This window comes from Camarhynchus parvulus, chromosome 9 (assembly GCF_901933205.1).
Source record: "Camarhynchus parvulus chromosome 9, STF_HiC, whole genome shotgun sequence".
Lineage (NCBI taxonomy): Eukaryota > Metazoa > Chordata > Aves > Passeriformes > Thraupidae > Camarhynchus > Camarhynchus parvulus.
The window spans coordinates 1,479,651-1,499,570 of NC_044579.1; the positions used below are offsets into that span (position 1 = coordinate 1,479,651).

Below are 19,920 nucleotides of genomic sequence, written 5' to 3' on the forward strand. Positions count from 1 at the left end.
ACAGTAACAAAGCAGCTTTTCCAAGGGTTTGTCTAATATGGCAAGAACCTTTTGGAGCAAACAGCTCAAGAAAAATGACTTTGGAGAGGAGAAGCCTCCCAGAGTTTGAAGGGGCTCCAGGGAAGCTGGAGAGGAATGTTCATCAGCAATGGGAGTGCCAGGACAGGGGGAGTGAACTCCCACTGCCAGAGGGCAGGGCTGGGTGCGATATTGGGAACTGGGAATCCTTCTCTGGGAGGGCTGGGTTGGGATTCCCAGAGCAGCTGGGGCTGCCCTGGATCCCTGGCAGTGCCCAAGGCCAGGCTGGACACTGGGGCTGGGAGCACCTGGGACAGGGGAAGGTGTCCCTGCCATGGGTGCCCTTTGATGTCCCCTCCATCCCACACCCTGCTGTGGTTCTGTGATCCCATGACTTTAACACCCAAAATAAGGACAGTGCAGGGATTTCACAAGCTGGGGCATTTCCCTGGATGCTCATTGTGGGCTGCTTGCACCCTGGCCCTCAAACTCCACTTCCATTTCCACTTCCATTTCTGTTACAGACACATATTATAATATTGGCTTTTCACAACTATGAAAATGGATTTTATATGTGTAGTGTTAAAGTAACTTCATTATAAAGATATAGTTTTTATCTCTAGCATACATGTTTCGAACATCTGGACATAGTGAAATAGCTGATATCAGTGTGCTTGTGTCAAACTGCCTGCTGGGATGGGATAACACCCAATGCACACAGGATGAGCACATCTGGACAGATGTGCCAGCCAGCAGCACTCACCCTCTGAAGGCAGCATGCAGCAAGGCCCAAAACCTGGAGGTGATGAGAAAAAAGGATTAAAACCACACCCAAGGCATGTGCATGCTCTAAAAAGGTGAACCCAAGGAGGAGCCATGCGGAACAGTCCTTGGAACATGTAAAGGAGTCTGGGGAAAAGCTCACTATGCATGAGGGTGTTGTGGTGTTGTAAGGTCCCCAGGACGAGGTGAGAGATGAGAACTGACTCCAAGTTCACAGAAGGCTGATTTATTATTTTATGATATTATATTAAAAGAAAATTATATACTAAAACTATACTAAAGAAAGGAGACATCAGAAGGCTAGAACAAGAATGAAGAATAAAAACCCGTGACAGACCAGAGTCCTGACACAGCTGGCTGTCATTGGCCATTAATTAAAAACAATTCACATGCTGGGTGAACAATTCTCCAAATCACATTCCAAAGCAGCAAAACACGGAGAAGCTGAAGCTTCCCAGCTTCCCAGGAGAAAAAATCCTGCTGAAGGGATTTTTCATAAAATATCACGGTGACATAAGGGTCTGTGGCTATGCAGCAGACCGATGCAATGGAAAGGGTAAATAAAGGGTGTTTGCAGAATAGCAGGTGTGCTCTTGAATGAGTGCCAGGCACCCGGTTTTTAAGCCTTTGCTTTACTTCTGTCCCCTACTGGCTTTTTAGTAAACTTTTTAAATTTTACCTCATAAAAATTTAAAAAGTTTACTAAATGTAAAAAACGGAACCTCGTTGTTTACAGTTTCCATTTCCATTTTTTATATTTATTTCACGTTTCACGTTCTCTTTTCCCTGGGCCTCTCTCGCGGGCCCCGGCCCGGCGCTGCCATGGCAACGGGGTGGTCACGTGGCGGGCGGGTCACGTGGCGGGCGCTCACGTGAGGCGGGCGCGATGGCGGAGGAGCAGCGGGCGCTGCTGGGCGCTGAGGGCGGCGATGGCCCCGCCGGCCCCGCCGGGCCCCCCGGCCCTCCCCGCGCCCTGCCCGCCGCCTGCGACCCCCGCCGCCTCCCGCACCGCCTGCTCGTCCTGGCCCTCATGTGCTTCCTGGGATTCGGTGCGGGACGGGCCCGGGGGGCTGCGGGTGGGGGGGGGTTGGGGTGTGGGGGCCGAGACAGAGCCCTGAGGCGTCTCCTTGTCCCCGCAGGCAGCTACTTCTGCTACGACAACCCAGCCGCTCTGCAGACCCAGGTTCAGCGGGTGAGTCGCTGTCAGGGCGCTTTGAAAAACACGGAGAGTGAGATTCTGTGCGGGCATGGGCTGACGGGGCAGCGGGGAGATGGGATCTGGGAGATGGGACATGGGATTTGGGCAGGAATTGTTCCCTGGGAGGGCGGGCAGGCCCTGACACCTCTGGGGTGCCCAGAGCAGCTGTGGCTGCCCCGGATCCCTGACAATGCCCAAGGCCATTTGGAACACTCCAGGATAGTGGAAGGTGTCCCTGGGTTTGGAACAAAACCAGTCCTTCCCACCCAGCCCATCAGGAATTCTGCGGGTTACAGGAAATGCTGTTTCTCCTTGGCTTCTCCTGAACGCTTACTCTGGAATAATGTTTTCTCCCACTGCCCCTGTGCTGTGCAGGACATGAAGGTGAACACAGCCCAGTTCATGGCACTCTATGCCTGGTACTCGTGGCCCAACGTGGTGCTGTGCTTCTTTGGAGGCTTCCTGATAGACAGAGTGTTTGGGATCCGGTGAGTGCAGCCTCTGTGGCTCTCATGTGCAGGCAGCCCTGAGCTAAAACTGCAGGGGAGGTTTAGACTTTATATTATAAAGCTTTTCAAGGTTATAAGAAACCCCTTCAATATTTTTCCATACAATTTAGGAAATACATACAGTTTTTTAACAATACAATTTTCCCATACAGTTTTTTAACAATATAGATGAGCTTCATTTCCTTTATAACCTAAATAGATTTGTTTCAAACCCAGCACTTGTACCACCTGTTCTCTATGGGAATCATTGAACTGCACAATTTATGATACAGACTGTTTAACTGCCCATCCACCTCCCCTTGTTTCCCTGCTGAAGGTCTAAAACAGTGTTTTGTAAGGGAAAAAAAAAAGGATTCTGGTTGTGCATGAAGTGATTTTATTCTCTTTGCAGGTTGGGCACTGTAATATTCAGCATCTTTGTGTGTGCTGGGCAGGTGAGTGCAAGGGAGGCAGCAGAGGATGGGCTGGGCCTGCAGGTTGTGTTTAATTTTGGAGAAATGGAATGGGGGAACCCTGGGCTCTGTTGGGAAGGGGAACCTTGGAATGGGGCTGAGACTGTGGGAAGGATTTATGTTTCACCTTGGAATGGGGCTGAGATTGTGGGAAGGATTTATGTTTCACCTTGGAATGGGGCTGAGATTGTGGGAAGGATCCACGTTTTTGTGTGTTTGATGTGAAATTGGTTGAGGACGACACAGTCCCCGGTGAGCCAGGCTGCTGCTGATGAACAGCAGAGGGAGCAAAAACCAAAAAGAGCAGGAAATGGATGTGGGAAGGGAAAATTGGTTTTGTTCCTGTTTTCAGACAGGTGTGCTTGGTTCCATGCCTGAAATGCACAATCACCATTTTCCTTTGCTGCTGTGCAGGTGGTTTTTGCCCTGGGAGCACTGTTCAATACCTTCTGGCTGATGGAAGTGGGCAGGTTCATATTTGGGTGAGTCTGGAAGGGCAGGTTTGTGCTCTCTGAGGTAAGGCCATCTAGAAAACTACAAAAACCAGCCCTAGAAAGCTCTCCTAGAAAAGTGCTGCCACTTGGAGCCAGGACTGGAGCATCCTGAGCCCTCTGGAGCTGAGGAATGCAGGATCTCCAGTTCTTTCCCTTGTGTACCTTAGAAAACCAAGACCAGGGCTTTGCAGGTGTTGCTGAATCAAAACCTCTGGAACTGTTCTGCAATCACTGCCCTTCCATTTTGCTTTCTGTTGCCCTGTGTACATGGATATGCACAGGTTTCTCTGGAATTCTGCCCTGCCCAGGCCCCTTTGCAGTGCTGTGTTTGGTTTTGCAGGATTGGGGGCGAGTCCCTGGCCGTGGCCCAGAACACCTATGCAGTCAGCTGGTTCAAGGGCAAGGAGCTCAACCTGGTGTTTGGATTACAGCTCAGCATGGCCAGGATTGTGAGTGGGCACCATGCACACAAGGGCTGTGCTCCTCCTTTTGGGGCTCCTTTTGGGGGCTTTAACCACTGCAGGTGTTTCCTGCTGGGGCTGGGGGATGTTCACCACTGGTGGCAGCCATGGATCCTTCCCTGGGGCCAGAAGGGGCTTTTTCCTGGTCCTGTCAGCTGGGAATCCTGTTTGATGAAATCCATTCAATTCAGCTCAGTTTATGAGCTCCTGCATGTGGGCTTGTGCACTTCTCATCAGTGAAAACTCCTCCAGACTTGTACAGACTCCAGTTTGTGGTGTTGTATCCTTGGTGCAGTGATTGATTTGTTACCAACCCAGCAGGAAACCCCTTGGATCCTTTTCCCTGCTGTCCCCTGGGTGGCATTTTAACAATAAACACTCCTGGAGCTGGGAGGTGCTGGGTTCTTCACGTGGCTCTGTTGTGCCTAGGGGAGCACGGTGAACATGAATATTATGGGATGGATCTACTCCAGAGTGCAGGATCTCCTGGGCTACGCTGGTCCCAGCACCCTCGGCCTGGCTCTGCTCATAGGTCAGTGATGTTCTCTGTGTGTTACTGATTTATTAATCTCTGAAAAGCATTTATTCACCACTTAAAAACATTTATTGACCCCTTAAAAGCAGCACAACTCTGAGCTTAGAAGGAGCAATTCCAGCACCTTTTGTATCATATTCTCATTTTCTCTCAGGTTTCTGCAGCTTCTGAAATGCTTTTTGGGGCATTTTTGGGGCTGCCAAATTCAAGTTTGTGTCTTGTGGAGATGAAATATTTCACATCCTCTGAGCAAAGGACCAGCTTGAAAAATTTTCTGAGGAGTGTCAAAGCTTGCCTGTGGTTATCTGATTGTAAAAGGGAAATTTGAACAATTTTGGGGTGTGTTCCCTTCCCTCAGAGCTGTGGGCATGGAGATTTTGGGGTTGGGAATGAGGCCAGGTTTGTTTCTGTTCCTGCCAGGGCCAGATGAGGAGCTGAGGGGGAGTGGTGGTGATGATTTACATAAAATAAATCCACTACATGTCTGTGCTCCAAGGCAGGTTCTGGTTTACACCTGAACCTCTGAGTTGTGCAGCTCTTGAGCCTTGGAGCTGGTGCTAAACTTGGGGTACCTGACATGTCCAACAAAACCTGCTCTAATTGGGCTGGAAACCCAAATTGCTGCTCGAGCTGTCAGCTGACCATGTGGTGTTGCCTTCTCCAGGTGGGGTCACCTGTGTGTTCTCACTGAGCTGTGCTCTAATCCTGGCTTACCTGGACAGGAGAGCAGAGAGGCTGCTTTGTAAAGAGCAGGGGAAAACAGGTGAGTGCTGAGTGCTGGGGCTGAGCTGGAGCTCACCCTCCCAGCCACCCTGCACCAGGTTTGCATTCCAGGTCATTCAGTGCCTGCTGCTTAACTCTGGCACACTTCTAATCCTATTTTTTTTACATGCAGTTTTAAACACCAGCTCAACAGGCAGATGCTCTGCCACCTGCTTTATTTATAAAAACAAAAGTTTGCAGCAGTTTGTGCCACTGGTTCTGTGTTTTGTGGGATTTGATTTCCTTTAGCAGGGGTGCAGAACCACGGAGCTCCTCCCTGTCAGTGTGTGCTGGGTTGGGTTTTCCATGTGGGACAACTCAGGCTAATTAAAAATAAACTCAATTGGAGATCCAGTGGAATCCCAGACTGGTTTGGATGGAAGGGACCTTTAATCTGCAGCCAGGGGTGGGGTGTAGGAGGGATTTGGGATCGCTGGGTGTTCTCCAGGGGGGATGAATCCCAGCTTTGTTCATCCTGACTGCTGCCATGCTGTGTCTCCCCCCTGCAGGAGAGGTGATCAAGCTGACAGATGTGAAGGATTTCTCCCTGTCCCTGTGGCTCATCTTTGTCATCTGTGTCTGTTACTACGCTGCAGTTTTCCCTTTCATTGGCCTGGGGAAGTAAGTGCCACACACTTTTCCAGCCATTCCCTGGGAATTTGGCCAAGCTTGTAACCAAAAGGCTTAAAAACTTCACATTCTTTGGGAATTACAAGCTCAGGGGCATGAGGAATGTTTGATTTCCTGATGAAAACTGGATGCGGGTTTAAAACATGGGGTGGAACTTGGGGTCCTGTAGGAATCCTTCCATATTTACAATCCAGTCCCTCATTATTTGGATTAAGAGTTGGTTATGGACTTTTTATGTGTTCCCCAAAGTGTAATTTGAATGATCCTTAAATTAAAATCTGTGGAGTTTGACAGCAAGCTCCTAAATTAATTATAGATTAAAATCTGGGATATTTATGTCAAAGCTCTATTTAATTTTTTTGTAAATGGCATTCTCATATCTTTGTCTAACTTAATTTTGATTTCATGTCCTTCAAGTCTGCATTTTCCTAAATATTTTTTTTCCTTCCCTCAGGGTTTTCTTTATTGAAAAATTCCGATTTTCCCCTCAAGAAGCCAGTGCAATCAACAGGTACATTGGGGTTGATTTAATAGGAACACTGCCAGGGTTTAGGGTGTATATTTTGGGCTCTGGGCAGGTGGGAAGAGATTTGGGCTCTCCTGTGAGCTGCATTCAAGTGGAGAAATAATTTCACACAACCCAAGGAATAACTGGGAAATGTGGGTGTGTTTTTTATTAAAACCAGATGTTCACACTGGAAAGAAAAAGCTCTGAAGGGTTTTATTTTAGTATTTAGTGATTCTTTTCTGAGTGATAAAAGCAGTTTAATAACAGCACTAAAGGAACTCAGTTTGGGTAGTTTGAGGAGGAATTTGTGACATGGCCAAAGCCCAAAGCAGTAAAAGCCCACAAGGAAACACTGGCTGGGCTCTGATCTGCCACTGTTGGATGCTGAGCACTTCATGTCCTCAAACCCTTTGGGAATTCTGAACTACTGGGATTTTTTTGGGGGGTGTTTTTGGAATTGGAATTAACAAAGGACTCTGGGGGTGTTAAATCCTGGATTTCCCTCTCCTGCAGCATCGTGTACATCATCTCAGCCCCCATGTCCCCAGTGTTTGGCCTGCTGGTGGATAAAGTTGGCAAGAACATCATCTGGGTGCTGTGTGCTGTGGTCACCACTCTGGCCTCACACATCATGCTGGCCTTCACCTTCTGGAACCCCTGGATAGCCATGGTAACTCAGAACTAAATGGAAATAAAATACCAAATATTTATTCTGGGATTTAGATCTAAATAGAAATGAAATATCAGATATTTATTTCTGGGATTTAAACATAAATAGAAATAAAATACCAAATATTTGGGTTTGGGATTTAGACCTAAATAAAAATAAAATATCAAATATTTATTTCTGGGATTTAGACCTAAATAGAAATAAAGTATCAAATATTTATTTCACAAATATAAAATAAGCAGTGGGGTTGGTACTGAATTATTGTGTGTATTGTGAGGTGCAAAAGTTTCCTCACTCCATTACTAAATTCCTGTGCCAGGTGCTCACTTTTCTCCTAAGAATTGTTCTTTTAGTTTATTTCTGAAGTTTATTACTGTTACTCAAACTGCCTGTGATGTGCTGGATTGAACCTCAGTAAAAATCTGCATTATTGAGGGCAGATTTCCTGAAATGTTTGTTTGGAGCTGAGGATGATGGTGCTCATCAGCAGGGCAGGGATTAAAACCTTTGGTTTTCAAGCATTTTCCCAGTGAGGTGCAGCTCTGGGTGCTCATCCAGGCCCTTTAATTTAAATTAACAGAGTTAATTTTGGGAATCATTCCTGGAAGAAGCTCCAAGTGTGGACATTTATTTACAATTTTACTGCACAGAGCGTTTCTTGAGCTCCTTTTGGGAGGAAGGGAGGGGAGTGTGTGCATTTATTGGGGCTACAGCTCGGAGGTGGCCCTGCTGTGACCTGTCCCTGTGTCCCTGTGTCCCCAGTGCCTGCTGGGCGTGGCCTATTCCCTGCTGGCCTGTGCCCTGTGGCCCATGGTGGCCTTTGTGGTCCCCGAGCACCAGCTGGGAACTGCCTATGGCTTGTGAGTATTCCGTGGCCCTGGGGGGATGCAGGGCTGGCATTGTGCACCCTGCAGGGCAGGAGAAGCTGTGGGGTCACCTGGGGAGGGGCTGGGGATTGAGGGATGGAGGGACAGGACACAGGGACAGGGCAGGGATGGATGGGAGATTGGGAATTGGGGATTCCAGGGAAAGGAGCCTGCAGGAGAGCTGGAGAGGGGCTCGGGACAAGGAGCTGCAGTGCCAGGACAAGTGGGAATGGTTTAAACTCAAGGAGGAGAGATTCAGGTGGGACATTGGGAAGGAATTGCTCCCTGGGAGGATGAGGAGGAGCTGGGATGGAATCCCAGAGCCTGGATCCCTGGCAGTGTCCCAGGCCAGGCTGACCCTGGGGCAGTGGGAGGTGTCCCTGCCCATGGGACTGGGGAGATTTAAGGTCCCTTCCATCCCAAGCCATCCCCTGATCCCTGGCACTCTGGAGCCACTGGATCTGAGCAGATGCCGCTCCTGGTTCCAGCCCCTCCAGGCTGGAGCAGGAGTTCCTGGCTGCTCTGGGATGGGGGTTTGGGACACAGCCTGAGGCTGGGGGAGGCACAGGAGCTTCTGCAAAACCCAGCCCTGGCTTCCCCATGTCCCAGCAAGTGGGGGCTGTGCAGCTCTCATGGGCTCAGTGCCACTGAGGAGCTTTTCCTGAGGAAATGAAAATCCATTTTCCTGAGAAAAGAAATCCCTGCTGTTCCTGCTCTGTCCCAGCATGCAGTCCATCCAGAACCTGGGCCTGGCAGTGATTGCCATAGCAGCTGGCATGATCCTGGACACCAGGGGATACCTGTTCCTGGAGGTGTTCTTCAGTGCCTGTGTTTGCTGTGAGTCTGGAACACGCTGGGAAGGGGCTCAGGGAGCTTCATGGGGCTCTTTGGTTCATATTTCCTGGAAAACAGAAACCATTCCCCTTCTGGAGGTGTCAGCTGGGGCAGTGCTGGGATGAACTCACAGCCAGTGAAGTGCTTGGGGTTTCCTTGAAGCATGGAGAGTTTCAGTGTTTAAAAAATTGAGTGAAAGTAGGCAAATAATGCTTTTAAACTGTGAATTATAAGTTTAGAATTAAAATCCTTTCTGAATTACCATGTGCTGTGAGCACAGGGAGATTTACAAAAGCAGAAAACTCCTCTGAGTTAGAGCTACCGTGAAGATCTTGGCTGTGGGTTAAACCTGTTCATCTCTTGTCAGCTAAAGCTGTCCCTTTGCTTTTGCAGTGTCACTACTAGCTGTGGTCATGCTGTACTTTGTGAATCACCTCACAGGTGAGTCTCTGCAGCTTCTCCTTACCTCAGTTTCTGCCTCTGTAAAATCATTCTTCTGCTTTCTCAGTGCCCTGAGAGCTCCTGGGGGCAGTTTTGATCCCAAAGCCACCAAACCCCAGTTTTAAAGGTCTCAGTGCCCATTGCTGCTCTTACAGGTGGTGATCTCAACTGGTCTGCAAAGAAAAGGGCAAAACTGCAAAAAGCAGCTGCATCTGAGTGAGTACAGAGCCAGCAAATGTCAGTGGCCTGGGGAAGGGTTTGTCCTGAAGGGATTAAGGAGATCATTTCTCCAGTCTGATTTCTGGTGGATTTATTTTCTTCAGTCTGTTTTAGGATTTCATATCCTGACTCCTGTGAGTCAATATTTGAGGCAGCATTATCCAGGTGTCCTTTCCTGGCACTGTTCCTCTTTGCCTTCCTTTATTTCAGTGGCCTCACAACTGAAATGTGATAGAAAATGTGGTGGTTTGAGCCTAAATCACAGCACTGATGGGATCTGGCATGTCCCATCTCAGTGTCTGTCACCCCTGTGTAACAATTCAGTGATTCCAGGGATTCTGTGGGGTCTGGGCTGTCCCATCTCAGTGTCTGTCACCCTTGTGTAACAGTTCAGGGATTCTGTGGTGTCTGGTCACCCCAGGCCAGGGTTTGCAGTAATTGTTGTCCCCCTGTTTCTTTCAGAAAGGAAAGTTGAGTAGCAAAGCCCCTGGCAGGTGGGAGCTCCAGCAGCAGAGCTGAGGCTGCTCTGGAGCTCTCTGGAAGATCCTCTCAGCCCTGGGGTTCCAGCCCTGCCTCAGCTCCTGCTGTGTTTCAGCAATGCCAAAATTCCTTTTGCTGCTGGGCTGAGGGCCTGGCCGAGCTCTGCTCCCCACAGGCACCTGGAGTGAAGCTGAGCTCACACCCCCTGTGCTCACAGGTGGAGCTTTCTGAGCAAAAAGCATTTTTGTGTTCTCACCCAGAGCTCCAACAGCTCACTGCTGCTGCTTCTGTCACTGTCTTAATGCAAAATCCACTTTTCAAATGTATTTACAGCTTTGGGGTTGTGTCCTTTCAACACAATGCCAAAAGAGCCACAGATGCTCAAAGGGACTTTTGTTTTTTTGTAGATTTCTGAACTCTGAGACTGCTGAGCAGTCTTTTATTGCCTTCTGGATTCTCTTTGTATTGTAATGTTTATTTTAAGGATGAAAGTTTGTTTATTGGATAGAAAAATTGTTACAGAACTCCCTGAGCACGTTGTAATCTGGGAAAAACCAAAAGGTTTCTCTTTCTACTGAAATCTTGGAATGAAATAAAAGGAACCTGCAGAAATCAGCCTCTCTCTTTCTTTACACTGAATTATTGATCCCTGCACATATCAGGCTCATTCACCTGAAACCCCAGAACAGTTCCTAGCTACTGAAATAACAATATTAAACTATTAAATGATATTCCAATAATGCCCTGCCTGGCAGGTTTTCCCTCAGGGCAAACACCTTTTTGCCACTTTTCTTTTGCAGAGCAGAAGAGCAGGAGAGGCTCAGAAGGCAGAACGAAGATGATTTGGCAAAATTGCTGCCAAAAGCTGATGCCTTTAGTTTAAGGAATAAATACCTGTCCAAGCTTGGAGCTCAGGTATCACTAACAGGGGCTCACAGACAATTCAAAACCAGAATAATCAGGGGTTTATTTAAAGAATTTGGCTGGTTTTAACAGCCAGCAGCTGCACCTCTGAGTGAAGTACCTGGGATTTGGTCTCAGAAAGAAATCTCCCAATAATTAAAATTCGAATGAAGGAAAGGGATCAAAGGCTGGCCCACCTCAGAAGCTGAGGAATGTCTTAATTTTATTTTTTTGCAGCTCCCAGCTCATTGCTCCTCCTGTTTCTCAACCCTGGCCCACAGAAGTGTGCTGAAATAGCAGCTTGGCCCTGTGGAAAAGCAGGAATACTCTGAATTTCCTGGGACACAGAGCCCAGCACCAGCAGATGCTCCGTGCTTTGCTGCCAGCCTAGATCCTAGATTTCAAATATTGCCTCAAACTCCTCCTCCCTGGGCAGTGCAGAGATCCTGATGGGAATTGTGGCTCTGCTGGAACCTCTGAGTGGCTGCTCCAGCCTCCTGTCTCAAATACTCCGTGAGTAGCTGAGTCAGGGCCAGGATTTGATCTCTGGGTGTGAAATGGGAAAAGTCAATCATTAAATTGCTGGGATGAGCCTGGATGGAGGTGGGGATTTCCAGCCTCTCCTCCTGGACACCTTCATTGCTCTGTTTTGTTTTTCTGAGAGAAGAAGGTGAGGAAAAGCTCCCAAGTGAATATTTCAGAGGAATCTCCACTTCCAGAAGGACAAAAAGTGTTCACCTTGGAATTTATCCCAGGGCAGGAACAGCAATAACCTCTCCAAGCCTGAATAATGTGAAAACTGATTTATTTTTAAGAGTTAATGACTAAAAACGATAAAAAGAGTTAAAGCAAGAACTGAATTTCGCTTCCAGAGGGAAAAGTCTTGAATTCCATGCTGGAACTCATCATTTTCCCATCATTTCAGTGGGAATTTCGTTTCATTCATTTCTCCTTGCTGAGCAGGGAGCTCCCAGAGCTCCTGCAGAGTGCACTTTGCTTTGGTTTAATTACTCCTCGAGGTAATTGGATAAATTATCCCTGAAGTGAGCAGATCTTGCTGTACAGGGCAGGAGGTTTGTGGAGCCCCAGGAATGGGGAACGTTCCTGGGATGGCTCCAGGGAATTCTGTGTGCCACAAAAAGCTCAGGAGCCTTGGCCTTGTGTTTGGCTGCAGATGGAGGAGTCTGTTAGAATAAAAATGCTGCATTTGATGTAGGATATTCTTAATTTAATGTTTTTAATTTAAGCAGAGCTCACAGTCTTAAAGTTGGTTTTAAAAGAGACTTTGCAGTGCAGGGTTCTTTGATGTCCCTGGAAAACTCTGATTTTCCTGAAGGACCTTTTGGGTGAACGTTGTGGATTCTGAAGGATCCTGTGGGAAAGCAGAGCAGCAGCTTGGGAGCTCCCTGCCCTGAGCTGTGCTGGTTTTTACTGGTCCTTTCTGGCTCCTCAGAACCAGCACTGAGGCTTGGCTGGGTGGTTTCCCTGCAGACTTGTGGATTTTGGGTGTTTTTAAATAAAACCTTCCACTGGACACCGGCACCTGTGGTTTTTGCTTGTTGAGGGTTCTGTTGTTGCCTTTGGGGGTTGTTGGGGCATTTTTTCCCTGAGAAGGGTGGAGAGTTTGGGGGAAGTTTCTCTTTGAGGATCCAAAGGCAAAGCTGCCCCCACTGCTGGGTTCTTGATTTTTTTCCTTGGGGAGGGAGAGAATTAAATTGAATTTTGCTCTTCTGCTTCTCTTGAACTCTGACACGTTCTGGTGGGAGGGAGGAGCTGCTCTGCTCTTCCCTCCAGGCTGGCATTTCCAACCCTGCAGTTCCTGTTTCAGTTTCACTGCTGAATTCTCTGCACCCTTCAGGATCCTGCCCCAGTCCTGGGGGACAAATTCCCCTGTGAGCTGCGGTGGAAAGGGCTTTAACCCTCACTGGGACAAATTTATTGAAAATATCTCAAATTCCTCATACTCTGCTCTGTGCCGGTGCCCGAGGAGCCTTTGGAAGGAGGGGCAGGGATGGGGCCGGGCACGGTGGGACGGGAGATTTATCCCCAGCAATTCTCCCTTTCTCCAGGCATCTCTCACTAGAGGTCAGCACCGCCCCGTGCTGCCTCGGGATGTCGGGAAATTGGGAAATCGGGATCAAAACCTTCCGGGCTGCGGTGCTGGGTTTGTTTTGTGCCTGATTGGCACGGCTCGGTCCTGGCACGGGTGCCCATCCCTGGCAGTGCCCAGGCTGGGCTGGGCAGGGCTTGGGGCTCCCCGGGGTGGTGGGAGGCGTCCCTGCCCGTGGATTTAAGATCCTTCCAGCCCAAACCAGTCTGGGATTGCATGGGATGGAGCCCAGTCCTTGGGAAATGCGCCTCAGCCCCTCACTGCTCTTGGACTGAGTTTATCGCCAGGTGGGTGAAGTCTTGCTGCTCTGCTGGGTGGTGCAGGGGACGTTCAGGGGGACAGCAGCAGGAATTTCCCCATGGAAAGGGAGCTCGGGGCTTGGCAGGGAGGTTTGGACACCCATCCCTGGAGGTGTCCAGGGAATTCCTGGAGGTGTCCTCAGAGCTCTGGGCTGGGGATCAGGCACAGGTTGCATTCCCTGCTCTGGGAGGGCTTTTCCAACTCAGGGATCCTGGGATTCTGTGGTTATTCCTCGTGTTCTGAGTGGGCTTGGGGAGCTCCTGGTGGATGAGCTTTGTCTGATCCAGCTGGGCCTGACCTTTGGAAGGAAACTTCCTCATTTCTTTGGGCTTTGGGGCTGAACCTCTCTGTTCTTCAAGGAAAGGTGGGGCCTCCAGGGAGCAGAAGGAAGGAAAACATCCCTGCTCTGCTCGTCCTGCCCAAGCTGCTCCTCCTGGGATTTGGATTTTGCAGCTGTGGATCAGTAAACACGGAGCTGCTCCTCAAATGATCCCAATCAACGTTAGCCCTTAATTAATGGAGTTGTTAACGAGTTTACAAAGCTCTGTGTGTGTGGGCACAGCTGGGAATGGCAGGAGTTGAGCCCTGGTGGAGCTGGCACACCCCACATCCCTGCTGGCAGCTGGGATGGGATGGAATATATAAAAATCATATAAATTTGATATAATCTATCAAATAAAGGTCAGGGAAGGAGCAGCCTCCTGGCAGCTGGGGGGAAATGCTCGTTTGGGGCTGGGGCAAACCCAGAGGGACATCTCAGGTGTCCCCTCAATCCTGATGGAAATTTCCTTCAGCTCCAGACCCCAGGACTTCGTTAAAAACCCAACTTTATTGCCAGAGTGTCTGCAGGTGAGCATTACATGGATTTCTAATTTTATTGGATATTTTTATGTGTGGATTTTGGGGTTTATTTTACAGTGTAGCAGGAGGAACAAATCAGCCTGGATTTGTTGGGCCAGAGGAGGTTTTTGGGTGTCCCTCATTGCCCACCCTGCGTTCCAGGCCCCCATGAAGATGAAATCCAGAGCAAACCTTGACTTCCCAACCTATCAGAAAATGCGTTGCTTAGAAGATCTCCCTAAAGCAAATTTCCCAGGGTTTTAGATTAAAGAAATCCCTGCAAGCAGTTTGCAGTGGGACTGGAGGTGGCATCCCAGCTCAGGAAAGGTGTCAGGAATGAGGGATGCACCCAGGGAGAGCTGGAGGGGAGAGCTGGCACTCCAGGCTCCATGGAAATCCAGCAGCTCCTCATTTCCATGGATGGATTTCCCTGCCCGTGGACTCTGACACGAATTCAGTGATAGATGATGGACTGGCTGTAATGCCAGTGTTATTTCAGAGCTGAGCCCAGGGAAAATCTGTCACTGGTGCTGCTGCAGTTTGGAATTCTGGGCTTTGTTCTGCTGCAGGGGAAGCAAATCCAGCCCTTTCCTTTTGTAATGGCTCTGAGTGGGGAATGAGAGCAGAGGTGGCTGCTGGGGCAGTCCGTGGAATTGTTTGGGATATTCGGGGCACAGGGAGCTCCTCCTGGCCTGGGGTTGTCCTGGAATTGTTTGGGATATTCGGGGCACAAGGAGCTCCTCCTGGCCTGGAATTGTTTGGGATATTCGGGGCACAGGGAGCTCCTCCTGGCCTGGGATTGTTTGGGATATTCGGGGCACAGGGAGCTCCTCCTGGCCTGGAATTGTCCTGGCCTGGCTCGGAGCAGCCCCAGTGCCAGGGGCTGGGCTGGGTGGGATGCTGGGCAGGATTCCTGCCTGGGAGGGTGGGCAGGGGCTGGGATGGGATTGCCCAAGGATTCCCCTGGATCCCTGGCAGTGTCCCAGGCCAGGCTGGACGCTGGGACAGTGGGAGGTGTCCCTGCCATGGCACTGGATGGGCTTTGAGGTCCCTCCAGACCATTCCAGCATTCTGGCACTTCCATAGTGCCCCACCCATCCCTTTTTGTGCCATTTCTGTTCCCATTAATCACTTTAAGGGTGTCAGATGCAGGGCACAATGCACAGACTCACTATTTTCCCCTTTGCATGGAATGATTTTTTCCCTTCTCCCTTCCTGCACTTCCTGCTCTCCCTTTGCCAGGCTGCTGCTCTCCAGGGTTTGCTGATGAGCTTAACCCAATTAGTGCCCTCAGGAGCAGAGCCTGATTGCCCTGCACATCCTTTGGGAATCCATCACTGGAACATTGCCTGACAGAGTTAGCAATTGGCCTCCCAGTGAACCAAAGGGATTCAGGAGCACATCCCCCTGCCCCAGCACAGCCAGCAAGGTTTCACATTCCCAAAGTGGGCTTTTCTGGGGGATCAATCTGCGTTTTTGAGGTAGAAAACCCAGTTTGGGTTCAATGCAGCAGTTCCAGAGCTGCTGCCATGATCCCTGCCCGAGGTTTTTTATGGACACACCAGAGATTGCCCAGAGCAGCTCCCCTTGAGGGGCTGCAGGATTCAGGAGCTCAGGGGCATCCCCAGGATTCAGGAGCTCAGAGGAATTCCCAGACCTGCAGGAATCAGGGGCAGCAGTTCAGGTGCCTCCCTCTGTTTTCCTGGCTGGGATCAAAGCTGGATTTTCACCCTCAGTGGGAAATGCTCTTCCCCAGGAGAGCCTTGCAGGAGGGATCTGATGCTCCAGAGGGTGCAGGGCCCAGCTCTGAGCCAGGCTGGTATCCAGAGGAAAATCCCAATTCCAGCTCCTCGGGCTGGGATGGATCAGTGGCAGCCTTTTGCCATCACAAACCTCTTCCCCAGCTCCTGAAATAAGAAATGGATCCCCGGGAGTTGTGCTGGGCGATGTTAAAGTCAGTATTTATTTGTGAGAGTCGCTCTGGGGGGGCCTAATTGGAGCAGCTTTTCTGCTCAGGCTGCAGAACGGGGCAATAAAAATCAGAGATTGATGGTTATGAGCAGATTAAATGGGCATCAAAGTTATAAATTACAGCCCTGTCCGAGCTGGGATTGGCCACCAGAGATGTGCTAAGTGCCAGGGGTGTTTAATGAGCTCGTTTATTTGCAGGCCTCCAACTGCATCAGCTTGGGGAGTTTATTGAAAGGGTGTTTAAAACAACCACGGTGCCAGGAGGGCTGGGTCAAACAGCCCAGGGGGAAATGCAGGAGCTGACAGCAGAAATTTGGATTTCCAGGGAAGTCTGAGGGCTTGGGGAGCATGAAGGATTTATCCTGTGGTTCTACACTGCTGGATTTCGTTTCCTTCTGGTTTTTGGTCATTTCAGTGCAAACACGAGGCCTCAGCGTGCCCAGTGCCAGAAACATTGGGTGTGGGTTGTGGTGAAACGTTCCAGGGGGAAAAGCAGGAGCTGAAAACAGAAATTTGGATGTGCAGGGCAGTCTGAGAGCTTGAGGGGCAGGAGGGGCTCTGCGCTGCTGGAATTTTGGTTTCTCCTGGTTTTTTTTGTTATTTCACTGTAAACATGAAGCCTTAATCTGCCGGGTGTCAGAAATGTTGGGTGTGGGTTGTGGTCAGATATTCCAGGGGGAAAGCAGGAGCTGAAAGCAGAGATTGGGATGTGCAGGGCAGTCTGAGGCCTTGGGGAGCGCGAGGGATCCGTGCTGTGGCTCTGCCCTGCTGCAGTTCTGGTTTCTCCAGGGTTTTGGGTATTTCACCTGCAGCAAGTGCAGATGTTGTGGGACGTGCCTGGGATGCTGGGCTGGGCTGCCTGGCCTGGTTATCCATGGAAATGAAACGTTTCCATTCCCAGGGCTCGTGGAGGGACCTCAGCAGCACAACCAGGGCTTGGAGGAGCTCGTGGAGCCCTGTGGGAGTGCTTCAATAACATTTCAAGGTTGTTTTCTCCCTGTTGGGAAACTGCCCCTGGTGACTGCAGAGTTTCCCCCTCTGCTCATGAAAGGAGAGGGAATGGAGAGTTCTGTACAGAAAAGGGAATATCCTGGTGATATGGAGAGTTCTAAATGGCAGAAAAGGGAATATCCTGGTGATATGGAGAGTTCTAAATGGCAGAAAAGGGAATATCCTGGTGATATGGAGAGTTCTGTAATGGCAGAAAAGGAATTAAGAAAGTTTTCTGTAATAAGTTAAAGGCAGAAAAGGGAATATCCTGGTGATATGGAGAGTTCTTAATGGCAGAAAAGGGAATATCCTGGTGATATGGAGAGTTCTAAATGGCAGAAAAGGGAATATCCTGGTGATATGGAGAGTTCTAAATGGCAGAAAAGGGAATATCCTGGTGATATGGAGAGTTCTAAATGGCAGAAAAGGGAATATCCTGGTGATATTTGCTCGCAGCTGGCAGGGCACGGCCTGGAATTCAAAAGCACAAATTTCACATAATGGAGACCTGAGGGAGCAGCGCTGAGGTGATTCTGTTGGATTGCTCCTAAGCTCCTGAGCTGAAAACTCACTGAGGAAGGCTGGAATTGGGGCTGCTCTTGGAGGGGACTGAATTCCATTTCCTGACTTGCTGAGGGAGCTTTGTAATTGGGGCTGGAGCTGAACTCTGCTCAGTGCAGGGTTGTGGCATCAGAAGCTCCCCTTGTGTCCCTGGCCCCGGCCAGCCTTTGTTCCAGGATCATTTGTTTCACTCCAAAGAGCCCCTTTTTTCCTCCTCCATTAAAAATTTGCTCTTTTTTCCCTCGTGGCTGCGTTTCCCCTGGGAGCTCTGATGAAACCCTTCAGTGCAGGGGGTCTGGGAGGGAGGATTTGGGGTCAGAGCAGCATTATTGCAAGTGATATTTAAAAATGATATTATTGAAAGTGATATCATTTAAGGTGGTGTTACTTAAGGTGATACTTTTTGAAGTGATATTTAACATGATATTGTTTAAGGTGGTTTTTTTTGGAGTGACATTTTTTTGGAGTGACATTTTTTTGGAGTGATATTATTTAAGGGGATATTATAGAAAGTGATATCATTTGAGGTGGTAATATTTAAGGTGATATTTTTTGAAGTGATAATATTTAAAGTGGTGTTATTTAAAGTTGCATTATTTAAAGTGGTGTTATTTAAAGTTGCATTATTTGAAGTGGTGTTATTTAAAGGGCTGTTATTTAAAGTGGTGTTATTTAAAGTGATATTATTTAAGGTGCTGTTATTTAGTGATATTATTTAAGGTGCTGTTATTTACAGTAGCTGTTGATGGACTCCCAGCCCCTCGTGCAGTTAAATGGAATAGTGGCAGCTGCAGCTTTTAACAAAAATGTGGGGTTTTCCTAAAGAAATGAGGTGAAGTCTTTGACACAGGGCAGAGCTGGAGGATTTTTTTTTTCCTGGAAAACCTGAGGAATGTCTGAGGAGGAGCCATTCCCACCTGGGAAATGAGGCAGGAGGAGGTTCAGGGGCAGGAATTCTGTCCTTGCCCAGAGCAGCTTTGGCTGCCAAATCCCTGCAAGTGTCCAAGGCTGGATGGGGAAGGTGTCCCTGCACAGGGCATGGGATGGGATGGGATGGGATCCCAAACCATTCCATGATTCCTCTGTCCTGAGAAACAAAAAGGAATTAGCGTGGCCTGAAGCCTGGGCTGGGGCTGCTCCCTCCCTGCTGCTCCTGCAGCTTCCTGGGAGCTCTGGGAGAGCAGCCCCCAGCTCACATCCGAGGGAAATAAAGCACCAGAAATGATCCCAATAAATTACAATAATTGTGCCTGGCAGCATGTGGTAATTTAAAATGGATTAATCTAACAAGGCTTAAAGAGGAATAAATAATAAACATCTCCAAGCAGTGGGAACCCTGCTCTCCTTCATCCTGCCTGGAGATTAATTACTGCTCATCAACTGCTGCAGAAATCAGTCTGGGAGGAGAAGGAAGGGGGAATTCAGCCCAAGGAATGGGGCAGAGCTGGGGGAACATTCCCAGCCCCCGTGAGCAGTGGGAATGTGCTGCCTCCATCCCCGGGGTGGGGCTGGCTCTGTCCTCATTCCTGAGCTGGGATTCCCCAGTGTCCCCATGGATGGAGGATGGAGCACAGCTGGTGCTGGGCACCTCCTCGTGCCAGGGCTCTCCTCCTGCCCAGAAATCCCAGAGGAAACATTCCTGAGCTGGGAAGGGCAGCTCCCAGGGCTGCATTTGTGCTTTTCCTGTGCCCTGATCCCTGGGGTTGCTGTCACCCGCTCTGTGCCAGGCGTTCCGTGCTGTCCAAGGACAAAGCAGGGCTGGCAGCCCTTCCCAGGCCCTTTCCATGTCCCCATTCCCATTCCCTTTCCCTTTCCCCTTTCCCCTTCTCCTTCTCCTTCCCCTTCCTGTCCCCGTTCCCATTCCCGGTGTCCCAGCAGGGATGGGGCTGTGGGGCAGCTCTGGTTCTTGGGTTGTGTCCCCCCTCTCGCCCTCTGAGCCCTGCTGCTCCCCCTGCGCTGTCCGTGCCCTGGGGTTGCGATTCCTGCCCTGGGATCGCTGGGGCAGCTCAGGATCTCCTCCGGGAGCTCTGGCTCCTGCCCAGGCTGGGCTGGGCTGGATCTCCATAGGAACGGGCCGGGAATGCCGTGCCTGGCATTTTCATCCTGCCGGGAATCTCGGGGCTGCCCGAGATTTGTTTTTGTCCCTGCCCGCGGCTCCTCCCGAGCTTTGGGAGCTCCGGGGGCTGCGGCTCCTCCTGGGGCGGGCGGGAGCGGCCCGGGATTCCCTGGGAATGCTGGGGATTCCCTGGGAATGTTGGGGATTCCCTGGGAATGTTGGGGATTCCCTGGGAATGCTGGGGATTCCCTGTTTGCCAGCAGGAGGAGGGTCCTGCCCCCAACCCAGGGTGCTGAAATGGGGCACACCCTGAATTAGGGACGGGAAAT

General features: G+C 49.8%; 1 protein-coding gene across 4 annotated transcripts; it reads left to right on the forward strand.

Moving 5' to 3' along the window:
• Positions 1-1,707: 1,707 nt before the first annotated feature.
• Positions 1,708-11,534, forward strand: MFSD1 (major facilitator superfamily domain containing 1). 4 transcript variants are annotated; one of them, XM_030954079.1, is made up of 17 exons: positions 1,709-1,850; positions 1,941-1,993; positions 2,375-2,487; positions 2,900-2,942; positions 3,375-3,442; positions 3,795-3,903; positions 4,345-4,447; positions 5,115-5,213; positions 5,722-5,833; positions 6,297-6,353; positions 6,864-7,020; positions 7,783-7,880; positions 8,611-8,723; positions 9,114-9,161; positions 9,317-9,377; positions 10,661-10,775; positions 11,001-11,534. In XM_030954079.1, exons 1-17 carry the CDS (start codon positions 1,832-1,834, stop codon positions 11,058-11,060), a joined length of 1,428 nt encoding a protein of 475 aa, XP_030809939.1. In that variant the 5' UTR covers positions 1,709-1,831; the 3' UTR covers positions 11,061-11,534. The 4 variants fall into 4 exon arrangements, with proteins under 4 accessions (XP_030809938.1, XP_030809939.1, XP_030809941.1 ...); XM_030954078.1 differs by lacking the exon at positions 11,001-11,534 and having other exon boundaries at positions 1,708-1,850; positions 10,661-10,907; XM_030954080.1 differs by lacking the exons at positions 10,661-10,775; positions 11,001-11,534 and adding an exon at positions 9,843-10,468 and having other exon boundaries at positions 1,715-1,850.
• Positions 11,535-19,920: the final 8,386 nt, after the last annotated feature.